At 43.4% G+C, this 16641-nt stretch overlaps 2 protein-coding genes across 2 annotated transcripts; both read left to right on the plus strand.

Moving 5' to 3' along the window:
* Window positions 1-12331: 12331 nt before the first annotated feature.
* N7508_005007 (uncharacterized protein) lies at window positions 12332-12751 on the plus strand (the record flags this gene model as incomplete). Its single annotated transcript, XM_058463073.1, has 2 exons — window positions 12332-12572; window positions 12627-12751. 2 exons carry the CDS (start codon window positions 12332-12334, stop codon window positions 12749-12751), a joined length of 366 nt encoding a protein of 121 aa, XP_058319551.1.
* Window positions 12752-15459: 2708 nt separating this feature from the next.
* N7508_005008 (Carboxylesterase type B) lies at window positions 15460-16641 on the plus strand (the record flags this gene model as incomplete). The annotated part of the gene is made up of 2 exons (XM_058463074.1): window positions 15460-15926; window positions 16050-16641. 2 exons carry the CDS (start codon window positions 15460-15462, stop codon window positions 16639-16641), a joined length of 1059 nt encoding a protein of 352 aa, XP_058319552.1.

Here is a 16641-nt window from a genome sequence, read left to right on the forward strand (position 1 = left end):
ATTTTATCAAGACTCATTAGGTTTACGCCTAATTGAGGTAGGTATAGCACGTTTTTTAACGTATAGATATAGTCTGTATTTGTTTTTATAGTCACGTCTCCCTTATATTCTGAGGTTATATTGTTTGCGTCTCCCCACCGTACAGTGGTCTTAATAGGTTTATAGGAAGTAAAATCTTGTATATTAGCTATAGTATTGATAGTAGCGCCACTATCAATAATAAAGCGTATTTTTCTATTTTTCCTAGCTAGTAGGTCACTGTTTTTTGTATTTTTTGTGTTTATAGGGTTTATTTCTCGACCCGTTATTAGACCATCTAGTATATTATTAGCGGTTTTCGCTATATATATATTTGAGACATATACCTTAGTATCCATATCATCGAAATTAAAATCGATAAGCTCATTGGCTGTTATAGTTTCTTCTTGATCTACCTAAGTAGGCTGATCAGATTCTTGAATTTGTGCTATAAGTGCGTCCTTTTTAGCGTTATTCATTTTACTGAATTCGCTTTTAGGGTATTCAGATCTTTTAACAACGCGATTTTTCGACGTTCGCTGTTCCCAACCACTTGGGGCTTTATTTAGGTGTAGAAACCAGCATATTTCAGAGGAATGTCCTGGTTTCCTACAGTTTTCGCAGAAAGACTGGTTGTTTTGTCCTCTTTTTATATATTTCTTACTAGTAAGAAAGGCTTTCTCACTAGTTTTCTCACTAGATATTGCTTCTTTGCCTCTAGCTTCATCAATCAAGCTAGAGGTCAGCGTATCTAGTGTATAGGCATTGGTATTGCCCCGGAAGGCCTGAGTTATATTTTGTACGAAAGGTTCGTACTCTTCTGTCAGGCTAAAAAGCGTGAAAGATATAACAACCTTTTCGGGAAGGCTGATACCCTGATTTTCAAGTTCACTCCTTAGGTTTCTGATTTTATAGAGGAAAGCCTCCATAGTTTCAAAATCCGTAAGGCGAGTTTGAAAGAGCTGTCGTAGCAGTATATATTCTGTTATAAAACCCCCCTATTGTAGGTGGTATCTAGCGCTTGCCAGGCAAGGTAGGCGCTATTATAGTCCGCTATCTGTATTTGGACTTTATCTGAGCAAAATAGTAAAATAGAGGCCATAGCCTTCCTATTTTTCTTCTTCTCAATAGGGTCTTCAGACTGATAGAGATCAGACTCTATAGCTTCTTCGAGGTCTTCTCTTGTGAGAATAGCCTTACAATTTCGCCGCCAGCGCGGGTAATCAAGGCTTCCTTTCAGTTTAGCTATAGTGATTTTTTCAGAAGAGCCTATTTTGGGATATAGTATCTTAGGTATAGGTATAAGGTATGTGAGAGGAATATGTTCCGTATAGTGAAAACTGGCTAGGTGGCCTAGTTTGATATTTGGGTATTATGATCTAACAGGGTGCGGGTTCGAAACCGGACGGTGTCAGATTATTTTTTTTTTTTGATTATTAATCAATTGTTTCACAGTGTCCTAATTGAGCGTAGAAGCCGGGCTCATAACCTCTGAAGATGTCAGGGTTATAGGATCATGTGATAAGAGGAAAGGAAGTAATAAAGAAGAGAGTAAGAAGAATAAAGTGAGAGAGAAGAGTATAGTTGTTTATTTCAGTCGGGGTATCACTCTCTATTTATGTTATTTCCCCTAGGTGGCAAATGCTCTTGCCACCTAGTTGATTTATCAGCATTGGTAATTTGATTTATCAGCAGATGCTTCTAGTTCTTTCTATTAGCTTCTATTGCCGATAGTATCCGAAGGTATTCGGTTATAGCCGAGATCTCGGTTCTTATTGGTTCGGGATCTTATCTTATAGATAAGATCCACTATATTATAATTGGTCTTATAGGAAAAAGTGGCTTTTTCCTACCCTCCATTATAAAAAGGGTTCTTTTATAGTCGTATAGACTTCTTATATTGATACAGACTATCCGGTTATTTAGAGCGCACGAGCTACTTCTTGAAATAACCGACAGCGTAGGAACTATTCGAGAAGACCCTATTACGTGCGAGGTAGTCGAAATCTAAGGGTACGACATAATTTTTGGATACGACTAGCTTATCTTAGCCAACCCCGATATCAATTACAAAGAACACACGTGGAATTACCGTGACAATGAACCTACGCAGCTCCTCAGGATATCCGCCGCGGTATATTATAATAAGGCTGCGCTCGGAGCATTCGTTATAGCTATCTACCCACGGCCATCGGACAAAGATAGCCTAGTGCGGTTCTTCTACACAGTGATTAACGACAGCGAAACTATCCTAGAAGCGTATAGGGACTTCGAAGATATTTTTAGCGAGGAAGACGCGGGCAAACTGCCCTAGTCCACACATTTGGATCACGCCATCGAACTAGAGGAGGGCGCCTAGCCACCGCACTAGCCAATTTACCCTCTCTCCCCGAACGAGCTAGGGGTACTAAGAAACTATATTGATAAAATACTAGCCAAGGAATAGATTCGGCCTTCCCAGAGTCCAGCGGGAGCACGAATTATCTTTGTCAAGAAGAAGGATAGGTCTTTGCGGTTATGTGTGGACTATCGAGGTCTCAATAATATTACTATCAAGAACCGCTACCCCCTACCGCTAGTGAGCGAGACAATAGACCGACTATCGGGCGCAAAAATCTTCACCTAGCTAGACCTCCGGGATGCCTACCATAGGATCCGAATCAAGGAGGGAGACGAATAGAAAACGGCGTTCCGTACGCGATACAGCTATTTCGAATACACGGTTATGCTATTTGGACTAGCGAATGCCCCTGCCATATTCCAAGGGTATATCAATAGGGCGTTTTGTGACCTCCTCGACCAATTTTGTGTCGTCTATCTAGACGACATCCTGATATTCTCTTAGAACGAGGAAGAGTATATCGAGTATATCGAGTATGTCCGAGAAGTCTTCCGACGGCTACGTACCTATCGGCTACACGCAAAACGTAATAAGTGCCGCTTCTATACCGATTCAGTCACATTCCTTGGGTTTATGATCACCCTAGAAGGAGTGAGTATAGAAAAAGAACGTGTCAAACCTATATAGGAATAGCCTATCCCTAAATATACGTTCGACGTCTAGTAGTTTATCGGGTACGCCGGGTTCTACCGCTATTTTATTGAACGGTTCTTAGCTATCTATATACCTATTTCGTCTACCACCCACGGCAGAACGGCTAGGAAAGCCAACCGAAAGAAAGATAGGTTCCAATGGATTCGGGAAGCGCAAGACGCGTTCGAAAGGCTAAAGAGGGCCTTTACGGAAGAGCCATTCCTCCGACACTTCGACCCCGAACTAGCCCTACTGGTCGAGTGCGATACGTCGGGTTTCGGACTCGGGAGTATACTAAGCTAGTTGTTTACGGATAGGGGATAGCACCCTATTGCGTATTAGTCTCGGAAGATGATCGGGCTAGAAACCTGGTACGAGACGCATGATTCAGAGCTATTAGCTATTGTCGAATCATTCAGGCAGTAGAGGCACTACCTAAAGGGTAGCGAATTCCTAGTGAGAGTCCTAACTAACCACGCTAACTTACGCTACTTTATGACCATAAAGGTGTTAAGTGGGCGGCAAGCTAGATAGTCCGAATACCTTGCGGCATTCGATTTCGTTATTGAATATAGGTCCGGCAAGAAGAATCTAGCGGATATACTAAGTCGGCGTCCGGATTACGCGCCTAAGGAAGGCGAAACTACGGACAATTTAATGTTACCTATATTATAACGAAAGATCCGGCAGAGTTATAGGGCTGCGGACCCTAACGAGATACTATTGATTAGTAGAATCATGGTGAGCGGAATAGATAGACTTCTATTGCCGCGCCTACGTTAGGTGACGACCCACGAAGGCCCCTCACGGACTAGCCCTATCCTCTATATAGGAAGACTATTAGCCGAAGACCTCTAGAAGAGAGAATAGGCGTAGTACGGTCAAGAGGACTAGATCGACTTAAGCAGTCGAATACCCCGTCTGCTAGCGGCAAAGGCTACAGACGGAATAGGGGTATATCTAGACTTATTGCGACCCTCACTTATTGAGTTAATTAAGTATGCGCAAGCGTTAGATCCCGTTAGCGTTGATAAACTTAGTAAGATAGAGGGACGGGCGCATAAGAATAGGCTAGTTAGACTAGCGGGCATAGCGTGGACCAAGATAAATAACGGACTTTTACGCTATAGCCACCGAGTATACGTGCCGAATAACCTAGCCCTACGGTAAGAGATTATGAAAGTGCACTATGATAATCCGTAAGGGGGGCATTATAGGGAAAAACGGACTTAGGAAGCTATCGGCTAGCGTTTCTACTAGCACGATATAAAAAGCTTCGTCTATACGTACGTCCAAGAATACGTAGCCTATCAGAGGAACTTAACTAGGCGGCATAAGCTATACGGGCTTTTGCAACCTATGCTAGTGCCATCCCGACCAGCGGAATTGGTTAGTTTGGACTTTATCACTAGTATGCCTCCCTCAAAATAGGACGGCAGGGTATATGACGCAGTTCTAGTAGTGGTTGATTTATGTACGAAATACGTATTGTATCTTCTATGTACAAAGGATATTGACACGCAAGAACTCGCCTAGTTATAGTTCTCCAAAGTGATACCAACCCTAGGTATACCAGAAAACCAAGTCAGTGATAGGGGTAGCCTATTCACAAGCGAATTCTGGTCTTCGTTTTGCGCATTACTAAGAACGGACCGAAGGCTATCAACTTTATTCTACCTATAGACCGATAGATAGACGGAACGGCAGAATCAGACGTTAGAATACTACCTCCGATCGTATATTAACTAGGACTAAGACGACTAGGCTAGTTACCTCCCGCTAGCGTAGACATACTATAATCAAGCAAAACATAGCGCTACTAGAATATCGCCGTACGAGGTATTCCAGGGGTTTAAACCTGACCTACGGATCAGTGTTGATATCTATCCAAAGGAGCACCACAGAGATACGGTAGCAAGGGTAAAGGATATCCAAGAAAGAAGATCCTTTATGCTAAAGAAGCTGACCTAGTCCAAGGAGGACATAAAACGTTATTATAATAAAAATCATATCGATATATCATTTCACATTGGCGAATAGGTCTTGCTACGCGCAAAATATATCGTTTCGTATCGCGTCTCCACGAAATTGGATGTGAAATACATTGGGCCCTTCTAAGTAGCGGATAGGATCGGAAAACAAGTATACCGGGTTCGACTACCTCCAATATATCGACTGGTCTATCCCGTCTTCTATATATCACTCCTCGAGAAATTCTACGGCAATCCTAAAAAGTAGGACGAATTGCCTAGGCTAGTTCTGGTGGAAAACTAATTGGAATACAAGATCGAAGAGATTCGAGCCCACCATGGCACCCCGCTAAGACAGTATCTAGTGAAGTGGGAAGGGTACCCTAACCATGAATATATATAGGAAGACCTAGCTACTATAGAGAATACGGTGGCGCTAGATATCTACGAACTAAAACCTACAAAGAGAAGAGGCAGAAGTTCAAGAAAAGGATAGCATACTCCACGGACTGCCGATATTAGTCTAGTCCTAATACTATGCCTAAGGCTCAGGGACAAAAGAAATAGAAAGAAACAAAGGGAAACAAAAGAAAAATGGGCCTACTACCGCTCACTTCTTCTTCCTTTGGAAGAAACGCTTCAGAGGATGACGGCGAGGGGGTTCCTCAGAACTCTCCCGAGAAGGGCTAGTAGAACGAGAAGTAACCACTACACAAGGGCTCTTAGCACGATCCCGACGAGAAGGCTTACTTCTACCACGGTTATCGGGAAAAGGGGCAGTCGGACGGGGCCTACTAACTAGACGTCGACCACCAGTATCCTGTCGATCACGTACTACGGAAACCATCGAACGAGGTGAACTAGTACGACGACGAGAATCCCTGCTGCTACTAGCAACTAGGGTAGTCTCCTTGCTGCTATCCTTGGCCGCGCGGTTACTCTCTTAGGTATGCCGCTTCACAGCCTTCAGGAAATCAGCACAGGGCCTATTAATAGGGGCAACATCCGTGGCAGGAGACGTATCCGCTAGGGCGGCAAGGTAACGGTCCAGGATCTCGGTGGAAAAGGGGATGTCGCTGCACTTCTTGTTTCGATCAGTGCAGTCGTCGCAACGCGGCAGGGCCTTCCCGTTCGAATCCTCCGACCAAGTACACACTCTGCCCATTCCGGTGCAGGTGATACACTTGCGAGCACGCTCCTTGGTATTAGACTTCCGCATAACCCAATTTGGGTCGAAGGTCTCGACCCAGAACCCAACCCAGCCTGGGTCCGGGTCGAACTTCATTGACCCGGACCCAACCCGGACCCAATACTGGGGCCCCAGTAAAACCCAGTTCGGGCCCAACTCGACCCAACTTTTGCATAATTCCAATCATAAAGCTGCTCTGTCATCAAAATAATATACTGTTTTTTACATCAGTTTTGGTTTATACCTTGAACCACTGTACATTCCTAGTACACTCCTTTGGAAAAAGTAAGAAATAAGTCTGTAATCTGAGATGGTTGATCTTTCTTATTGTTAATTACCTATTTGAAAGCCAAGTTTATGGTGATAAAGTGGTTTTTTTAGCTCGGTGAAAGTTTTCTTGAATTAAGTGTAGATATATATATCTACGATATATTACACTAGTGCATCTTTGTAGACTTGATATGATTATTATAGAATTCTGTCAGTATTGCTTCAATTCGTTTATAGTATATTTAAATATTATGCCTTTATTATTTGACTATACTAGACTAGTAGGTAGTAAGGCTGTGTTAGTTGTAAGGTCTTTTTCTAGTAGTGTTGATCTCTACCTAACAATAGACCTAGCTGCTAGATAGTCAGTTATAAAGGAGATAGTTTTTCCGCCGAAATAAAATCGGTCACGTGCCTATAGAGTTCCGCTAGACCTAGAAGTGCTAGCGTTTAGTCTACCTTAATATATGGTATTACACGTATTATACTAGGCTTCTACTTCACTTACCTATTCCTACACCTAGAGACTACTTACGTGGTTATATAATAGGTGAGGTGAGATAAAATTTTTTCATGATTAGGGGTAAAAGTTGGGGTAGGAATTGGGTTATTATTGGGTTTTCTAGGTTATTACTAGGGTATTGCTAGGTTTTCTGGGTTATTACTAGGGTTTTGCTAGGTTTTCCGGGTTCTTGCTAGGCTATTCGGCTAGACGTATATAAAGGTAGAGTAATCTAACCAATTAATCGCGAGGATACGTCTTAGAGTCCTTTTCTTTGTTGATATATCGTATTTACTAGATTCACTCACTATTAATAGATATTATTATTTTGTAAGTTCTCTATTCTCCCTTTCTTCCTTACTTTACTTCTTGGTCAATCTATTATATCGCAAAGCTAGTAGTCTAACTTCGCATCCTCTCTTTACGATAGTGATCTAGATAATCTTAGCTATCTTACACTATTAAACCACCTAGCAACTCTATCCGGTAGCTAATATACGATCGAAACCGTCGATCCTAACTTCCTCCGACCGAATATCCCACTAATAGTCCCCTCCTACTTAATACGCGTTAGACCCGACCGAAGGAAAGCGTTTATTCTCTACGATAAAATATTATATAACGACTAGGTAGACTAGTGGTTATAAACCGACTTTGGAAGAAAGAGCAAGATTAAGTAGGACTCGACGCGCTATTCGGAGATTTGGAGCCACTATAACTAGGTTGCTTATAGTATAGATAGCGCACCAAAGGTTATATATCAACGTTATAGCGCTATTCTCGAGTATCCTTATATAGTCAATCCAAAGGCTATAGGCAAAGTGCAATATTATGGTATATCAACAATATAGAAATATTTGAAGATAGCGGGATATCTAAGGAGTGAGCAAGAGAAGAGAGCAGAGATTACAAAATTTCTAAAGGAAGGGGTACGTTCTAATTTAGCTATTTATTCTACCTTACTAATTGATCCTAGCTACTAATAATAGGGATAAGCCGAAATACTATTCTCGTAAGAAGCCTAGGAAGAAGATATCCTATAGTTTATTACACTTAATCGGCTTCCACTTTATCTAATTGAGCCCCCGGTATTTCGGCGTCTTATTTCTCGGGCTCGCTACGCCCTATTACCTCCGATTATTCCCTCTGCCGATACAATCCGTCGCCGACTAGAGAGTATTGTCAAAGATCGGCAAGAGCGTATCCTTCGTACACTACCTATTAGTGCGAAAATATCAATTACGCTTGATTGCTAGATATCTCTATTCTTGTAGGCGTTTATAGCAATCACTGGCTACTTTGTTGATATTAATTGGGTCTATCGTAAGGTGCTACTTAGGTTCAAACCTCTCTACGGTACGTATATAGGTACAAACCTAAGCAATGTTCTTCTTGAAACTCTGATAGAGTATAACCTTAAAGCCCGAGTATTCGGGTTAATAACGGATAATGTATCTAATAATAAGACATTGTTTGATTCTCTATAATAGGGCCTATTAGATGGTGTTATTATTATTCGAATTCTATGTCTTGCTTATGTTATCTAGCTTAGTCTAAACTAGCTCCTTGATTGTATTAAGGTAGTTCTACTAAATGACTTAGCTAAGACGAGATAGATAGAGAAGCAATCAAGATTAGCCTATTTAAACGTATAGTATCGGAATCGTGAGATATCCTTTATATTAAATAAGGTCCGCTTTCTTGCAATCTATATAAACGTAAGCCTTTAGCGCCGGGAGACGTTTTACAATCTCTAGATAATAGCCGTTAAGCTAGTGCCGATCTAAGATATAAGAACTCGATGGAATTCGACATTTCTAATGCTTCGCCGGGCAAAACGTCTACGTCCTATCTTTACGCTATTTTGTGTAGAGTACAATTGCGAAAAGATATTACTCTACGAGGAGGAGTGGCGTTAAGTTAACTATCTTCTTTGTATCACTGAGCTATTCTTCGACTATACAACTTAGCTATCAAAGACTCGAGATATTACTATGTATTATATGTTCAAGATTTATAACAAACTCTTTGAGTATCTAGAGTAGTCAATAAAGTAGCTACGACGAAAGCGTGTGCTATAGAAAAAGTAGATATTTTATGCACTTAAAGCTGGTTAGTTAAAGCTTGATAAGTACTACTCTTAAACTAATAATATTCGAGGGTATATCTATGCGATTAGCACAATACTAGCGCTAGTGAATAAGTTTAAGTTCTTTCTTACGAAGGACTAGGATCAGAAATAGCGTGATACGTATCGCAAATCCTTCTAGGAAGCTCTGATTCTATACTAAGAATAGCTTTTAACCCTTAACTAGTTATCGGATAGCCCCTAAATAATAGCTCGGCTAGGATCGAAGCTTGATACGATATTAAATAGAAGCAACGTATAAGCAAGCACGGCTACTAATAAAATAACTCAATATCTTGATAGTGGTATATTTAAACAAAGCTATTCAGGATTCTTACTAACTTAGTATTAGATCCTATTTATATTGCACCTCTTATATTCTAGCGAGAGAACCAAGCTCGCTTCCTAGCAATTGCCGCCCTTGCGCGTGATATCCTCTTATTCCCTACAATAGGTGCAGGCGTTAAGCGGCTCTTTAATACTGCTCGGGATATCTATCATTACCGCCGAGGGAGGATAAAGTCTTCTACGATCGAAGATTTAATGATATTTCTTTGTACTTCAAGATTTGATATCGAAGAAGAAGAGGCGAGGCTTCTTAAGAAGTTCTTCTCTTATAATAAGATAGAAGCGGCAAAGGAAGAGAAGGATAAGAAGCTTGACGAGATTGAGATCGAGCCAATCAGTGACACTAAGGAACAGGAGACTACAATTGATAAAGAGATAGAGGTAGATAAGGTTTTATCAGCTACGTTTAAAGAACAGACTAGACGTGAATCCCAGGCGCAGTTACCAGGGAACAACACCTAAGTGCGCGCGTCAGGACGGAAGCGAAAGAGTCGAGAAGATAATATTTTTGAGTACCATTAGTTAGCAGTATAGGCAATTGATATAAACTATATATTTCATCCAATATTTACTACTTTATTTCAAAATTAAAATATTAGTTCTGATTCAGCTATAATAGAAATACCTAATATTATAGCCAAAAATTGCATAATTTATATAGTCACGGGCCTAAGCGTGTTTGCAATGTTTATAACCCAAGTTGGGGCCCCAGACCCAGTACTGGGTCAGACATTATAACCCGGACCCAGTGCTAGGTCGAAGACTCTGACCCAAAACCCAACCCAGCCCGGGTTGGGTCCGGGTTGGGTCCGGGTTAGGTTGGGTCATGCGGAAGTCTACTTGGTATTGTACCGCGGACGCTTTATGCGCTTCGCTTCAATGGCCGGGGTCGTTGGGTTAGAGTTAACCGGGCGACTGGGGGTGTTCGGAACTCCGGAAGCTTGAACTGGGGGAGTCACACCGCGGCGCGTGCGAAAAGACATCGAGGGCGATCCACTGGCAGCGGCGTTCGTCGGAACCGGGGCCGAAGCCCGGGCCCGCTCGCGGCCACCACCAGAAGACGCCTGCCTATTCTCCTGACGCTCACGGTGAGACAAGTTTGAAAAAGCCCCAGATCGGCGAGTACCCGGAGGAGAGGGGGTATAAGGATTCCCGGGCTGGGCCTGCTGAACAGGGCCACATAAGTGCTAGCGCATCCACCCATCCATGGACCCTACTCGTCATTGGAGTATCCACTGCCCTTAGTCAGCCTGACTTAATTACAGAATGGGCTAACCTGGCTGATCAGCCGCTTGAGTAATCCATAACTCTTCGTTGCTACAATAATGCTGTCTACACAGGCTATATTAGTATAGCCTAGTATGCTGCAACAGCCAATGAGGTCAAGCGGAATCAATATAATGTGGATTGAAATGATTGATTGATTAAAGATGCTCCGGGGACTGCTGTTGAAGGTCATCCCCTTGCCCTTACCGGGCTTGGCAATCTGTATGGAACGGTCTGTCCGTACGGACTGATACTCAGGCGGTTGCCATGCTCGGGTCCATGGGTAAGCAGTATTACATACAAAAACATAGGAAAAATGATGTCCAATGAGACCACGAGTCTCTATTAGGCGATCCTGATTGATCAGAATGGGCCTCTAAACAAGGCTTCTTCAGATACCCACCAACCACCGAACTGAATCCCATGCCTTAGAGTATCAATTTTCTCACAATCAAAGTTCACGATCTTGAGCATTCCTGGGTTTCCAGTACCGGAGCCACCATTTAGCTACTATGTATTCATAGACTACAGTGAAAATACAGTGCAGTTATGGCAGTGTCGTTTGGACACAAAGAATTTTTGCCGATTTCCGCACTTGTGGCCAAAGATGCCAGTTGATGCCCAAAAAAGTAAGCCCCGAGCCCCACCTGTTCAGTGGCTAGCTGAGATCAAATATATACACACCGCTCCATCACTCCATTTCGCTTTGTGGGGCCTGGTTCCATTTTCTCCACCTCAGCGGAAGATACTTAAGTGGTCAATGTTCAGGTACCCCACTACGACAGGTCATAGCAGCCAAATAGCCATACTTCTTTCTGTCTATACTGCTATCTCTCTCTCTTTTGCTCTCTGGTGGCAAATGTTCAGTTGAGCAGCTCAGCTTAACCCCTCCTAAGGCCCGTTTGTCCCTAGGAACTAACGTGAGGGGCCCTGGGAATGGCAGTTAACGGTCTTAGGAACTTCAACTATTGCTCCTAGGAGAGCATATGCTGCCGCAAAGACCGCATGATGCTGAGTGGGTCCATAGCGCTCCCTGCAGAATTAATTTACGTGTCCTTGGCGATTGCAGGAAGCAGGTTGGTGGTGAAGGCGGTGTTTGGTTCAATGGTGTGTCCGGCCCGGAGCTACATTAAGTTAACTAACTTAACAGAGTCCTAGCTTACTCTGAATCCGGACTCTAACATACTAATTGGTTATCTGGCAGAATAATTTCCTTTTCGGTCTCAACGGTATACAGTACAGTAGTATGTCCAACCTCTCCGGACACCGGACGAACAGCTTATGTGATCTATGATTGAAATTGTGGGAACGTTGCTAATTATCTGATGCCTCATGATCTTCGACCATCACAGCAGCGGTCAGATCTTTTCTTGCAGATATGATGTCAGATATGCAGATGTACCCTGCAGTCTACAGAACAGTTGAAAGATAATAGTGCCCCGCAGCTGAAAAAGAATCAAGGCTGATCACTACTCCGCTAAATGATATATTAAGGTGATAAAACCCAGTCCAGTCCCTTTTTACCATCCTATCCTTGCACAACTTGACCCTAAAGAGTTTCATTTATTCATATTTACAAGTTCACACAGCAAGCATATTGCAAATCATGCCTTCTGAAATTTCTTTCACCAATAATACTGTCCAATTGGATTACAATTTTGGGGATATTATCTCTGTTTTAATTGTCAATGAAGAAGTCCCAGTCTTTCTACAAAAGGGAGAGAAGAAGGAGAACATATCACTCAAGTCGAAGGAAATTATTATCTTTCATAGAGGTGGCCAATCGAACTTCAAGCCAAGTGAAAATAGCGGGTTTGCATTTCCCGAAGGTGGCGAAGTTACCCTTAGTAAGGAGCATATGAAGTGCCTTGATACTTGAATCTGTACTGACTGTTGACCAGGTCGACTCCCCGCTGGTGGAGTTGTTGCTGTGGGTCCAGGGGGGTCTCGAGCTCAATGGCCCGTTTACGAACCACATAAGCTGCCTACGGGTCTGGGTGAAGAAAATTGGCAGGGTGGGCATTAGTTGATGGTCAGAGGGTATATCCTGTATGTACAGCAGATTGATAAAGCACCATTGGGCACGAGATTCCTAGGTACAGATAGATAGATGGATTCATTAGGGTCAATCACTTCCTTCCTGGCTGTCCTTTTCTTACTATCATCTCAGAAAGGAAATGAAGATTAATAGAGGGACAATCAAGACGGTGGAGCCCGTGGAAGAGGAGTAATGGGACAATGATAGAATATGGGATGAAGTTGAAAAATGATTACTATCTTCACAACGATGATAATTATGATGATTATGATAATGAATACTATATTGACAACGACAGTGACTTGGAAGAGCAGCAGACTAAGTGCCATTTTCTTTTGTTGTTTTTTCAAATGATAACAAACAAACTTGGTGGATCAAACTTGCAGCACAGGCCTAACGCTGAAAGGTTATTCAATCCCATATCAGAGAAACAGCAAACACATCTCCGAACGCCGACGCAATTTATACTACACACCCTCAAGAATGGGTATCACTTTCTTCACAGTTTCAGCCCAGCCACGAATATTTTCTACAAATGTGCAAGCGATTCCCGGCATGATCCCTCTGCCGACAAAGAATTCTGGATTCTTTATATATGTGTCCAAGATCGAAGCCATCCGACAGCGTCACATTACATATTTGCCGAAATGCAGCTTTGAGTGTATTATTCGATAGAGTTGATATAAGCCACTTACTGTACTCTTTGACAGCTATGTTTGTGAAACCGGTAATTTTGAATGGAGATGAGTTGGTCAAACCCTTTTTGGTCAGCAGTGGTACTGGAAGCTGTTGCATCCAATACAACGGAGTGAGATGGCAGAACATTGATGCTGATAGGTGGATATAGTGTACCGCCGAGAATATTTCCATTTTTGCGTGTGTCTTTCTTCTGTCGCTGCTGTTCTTTTATATGAAGCTCGTCCTTTATTTCATCAGAAGTATCTTTGTGTATTTTGAGAATACTATCTTTCTCGATATAGGTTACTAATCGCTTGAGGGTTTGTGTGCGAAGTTGATAATACTTTTTTCTACTGGATCAAGCCAGCAGTAAGACCGCAGATAGTATACAGCCAAACCACATTTTATCAAGGCATATGTGGTGCCAGATAGTTTGTTGTCTATGTGCAATCTTCTTCAGTGTCTAGCTGAGCGTCTCGATCATCGAGCATACTGTTGGTCAAAGATAATTTATCTCATTCCTTCCCTTGTCGACCCGCGGACAGAGAAATGCTGTCTTCAATATATTTAAAACACACTCTCAGCATGAGTCTTTTACCACATGAAAATTTACAGAGCCATATCCAAAATTGTTTCTCAATTGGTGCCCAGATGATATCGGTATTGTTGAAATGCTTTGCCAAATCGTGCTGGGATCGGTCATTCACCGAAGCTAAAATCGCTGTGTTATCCATTCTGAATTTTTTTTGTGTGATACTTTTTCTCGAATCTTTTATAGTTTCTCTTCTACCACCAAATTCCAGAATGTGTTCGGGGTCAATACTATTCCTTTCCTCGGTGTTCTGCGAGTTTGACTATTGGTATGGGCGTCACCTGAGTGGCTTGCAAAGCGGTACGCAGTTTACCGTTTTGCCGGGTCCATGGGGAGAAAAAGAATGAGCGTCGAGCCCAAGACCAAGCCTATCCCATGGGGGTAATTTAATCTAACCTGCATATGAATGCAATCACATGCCACACTCAGCGACCAAAATATGCCAAAAAAGACAATACGATGCATAGAGCATTGCGTGAGCTTCACGGTGATATCTTTGGCTTCTCTCTAAGTCCAATACTCGCGGAGTTATTCACGTTTGAAGTTCAATGGGTATGGGTGGGCCCTTCCTTCCCGATCCGTCCAAACCGTCACTTAAGGTTTGTCAGCCCATGGAGGGATAACTTACCGCTAACAAGTGGTCACATTGAAGATCACATTTCCCATGTCTTTTGTCTACACAGGCTATATTCGTATAGCCTAGTATGCTGCGACGGCCAATGAGGTCAAGCGGAATCAATATAATGTGGATTGAAATGATTGATTGATTGAGGAAACTCCGGAGACTGCTGTTGAGAGTAGTCCCCTTGCCCTTACGGGTGGGCTTGGCGGTCCGTACGGGATTGTCAGTCCGTACAACCGATACTCGGCGGTTACCACGCTCGAGTCCATGAGTAAGCAGAATTACATACAAAGACATAGGAAATGTGATCTTCAATGTGACCACTTGTTAGCGGTAAGTTATCCCTCCATGGGCTGACATATCTTTTAGTAACTGTTTTTGTTGGATTCCCTGTACTGATGGTATTGTCCTGATACGCACTACTCATGCATTAGGGTTAGACCTGTCTCTATAGTACTGGGTCGTGACCCCCAGAACTCCATAACAATACAACAACTATACACATGCTACAATAGTTTTCGGACAGAGCGTGGGGGTTAGTGACATTGGTCTGCAGCTAATGGCCTTTGGCGGTGACCAAGATGTTCCATTTCAGCAAGCAGTGTAAGTGCGTCGAGGCCTGAATCTAATTAATGCTGATCTGCGGCCTTAGAATGATGTCTGGCGCTCCAGGGCAGAACTTCAACAGCCAACCAGAGTGCGAGTAACACGACTGCTATCGCGCAGCAAGTAGGGTGCAGCGGTGGCAAAGATTTACGGACGCTGAAATGTCTTCAAGGTTTTCCTATTGAATAACCAACCAAAATGTTCGTTACTGCATCTCGGGCAGCCCGTCCGCTTTTTGGCGAGGCGTATTTGCACCCAACGATCGACGATGATGTCTTTCAAGATAGACCCTCGGATATGACGCAGACAGGGAATTTCGACAAAGGAATACCCTTGATAGCATCCTGGGTCACAAATGATGAAGCTTGGTACGTGCTGCTGTCCATTGTAGCGGACGACGAATTTCTAGCGAATTTCGGACTATGGCTACACAAACTTTCCGAGTCTACGAAAGAGAAGCTCTTTGCCTCGTGCACCGACCCCAAGCGCAAGCGCTTTGTGCTCTCGCCGACTATCTCACAGCCAGTAGCCGCCCACCTTCGCCAGGGGCTCCTGAAACACATCAACCCGCTGCACTTAGGCGCTGTGTACATTATCTGCCGGCCAGGTCGGAACCTAATTGCCTTCCACGCCCTCAATTCGAGCCCTGGCTGTTTAAAGATGATGTACGCTCTTCTTTCGCCATGAACTGTATATACAATCTCGAGATTATTCTTCTTGCAGACTGGACCTATTCCCATAGACCAGCAGATATGCAACAAACTCCGCGGTCTGTTTCCAAATTACAGATCCCGCGAAATGCCAGCATACAGTCAACCAGGACCCTCTCCCAGCAGCTCTGACACTCGCAGTTTACATGGTGATGAGTTTTATGCACTAAACACATACCAAACGCATGCACAGTCTTGCCCGTACTGTGGCGCGCCCTTGGACTCCTCCATCATCTGCGACGAGGGCCTTCCTTTGGCTCGCCGCCTCACCGAGTATATCTCCCAGCGACGTAACAGCTTTTTCGCTTTGCGCAGTCATGACGACGACAGGACTGACCGAGTCCGCATCCCCGTCCAAGCCTACGCCATACGGGCCCTTCTGGCGGCAGTCGAGCAAGGTCTTTGCATCTCCACCGCCACGCGCAGCAGCCCCAACACAGGGAATGACGGTCCACATGCACCTGTCGGCATAGAAGAGCGCCAATCGCGTGACTTTCTTCAATCTCCACACATTCTTATCTGCAAATGCTCTCGCTGGAAAAGATGTTGCTACGTGCGGTGCTCCTCACGTCCGCTGTCGTGTCTTCCGAATACTTTGGGCGCGACTCTTGGGGTAGGATGCAGCGCCCGCAGATCAAAAGTTCGGTTTGATATTCAATGGGTCTCGTGA

Source organism: Penicillium antarcticum (genome assembly GCF_028974205.1).
Source record: "Penicillium antarcticum strain IBT 31339 chromosome Unknown utg000005l_segment0_segment0, whole genome shotgun sequence".
In the NCBI taxonomy this organism is placed as follows: domain Eukaryota; kingdom Fungi; phylum Ascomycota; class Eurotiomycetes; order Eurotiales; family Aspergillaceae; genus Penicillium; species Penicillium antarcticum.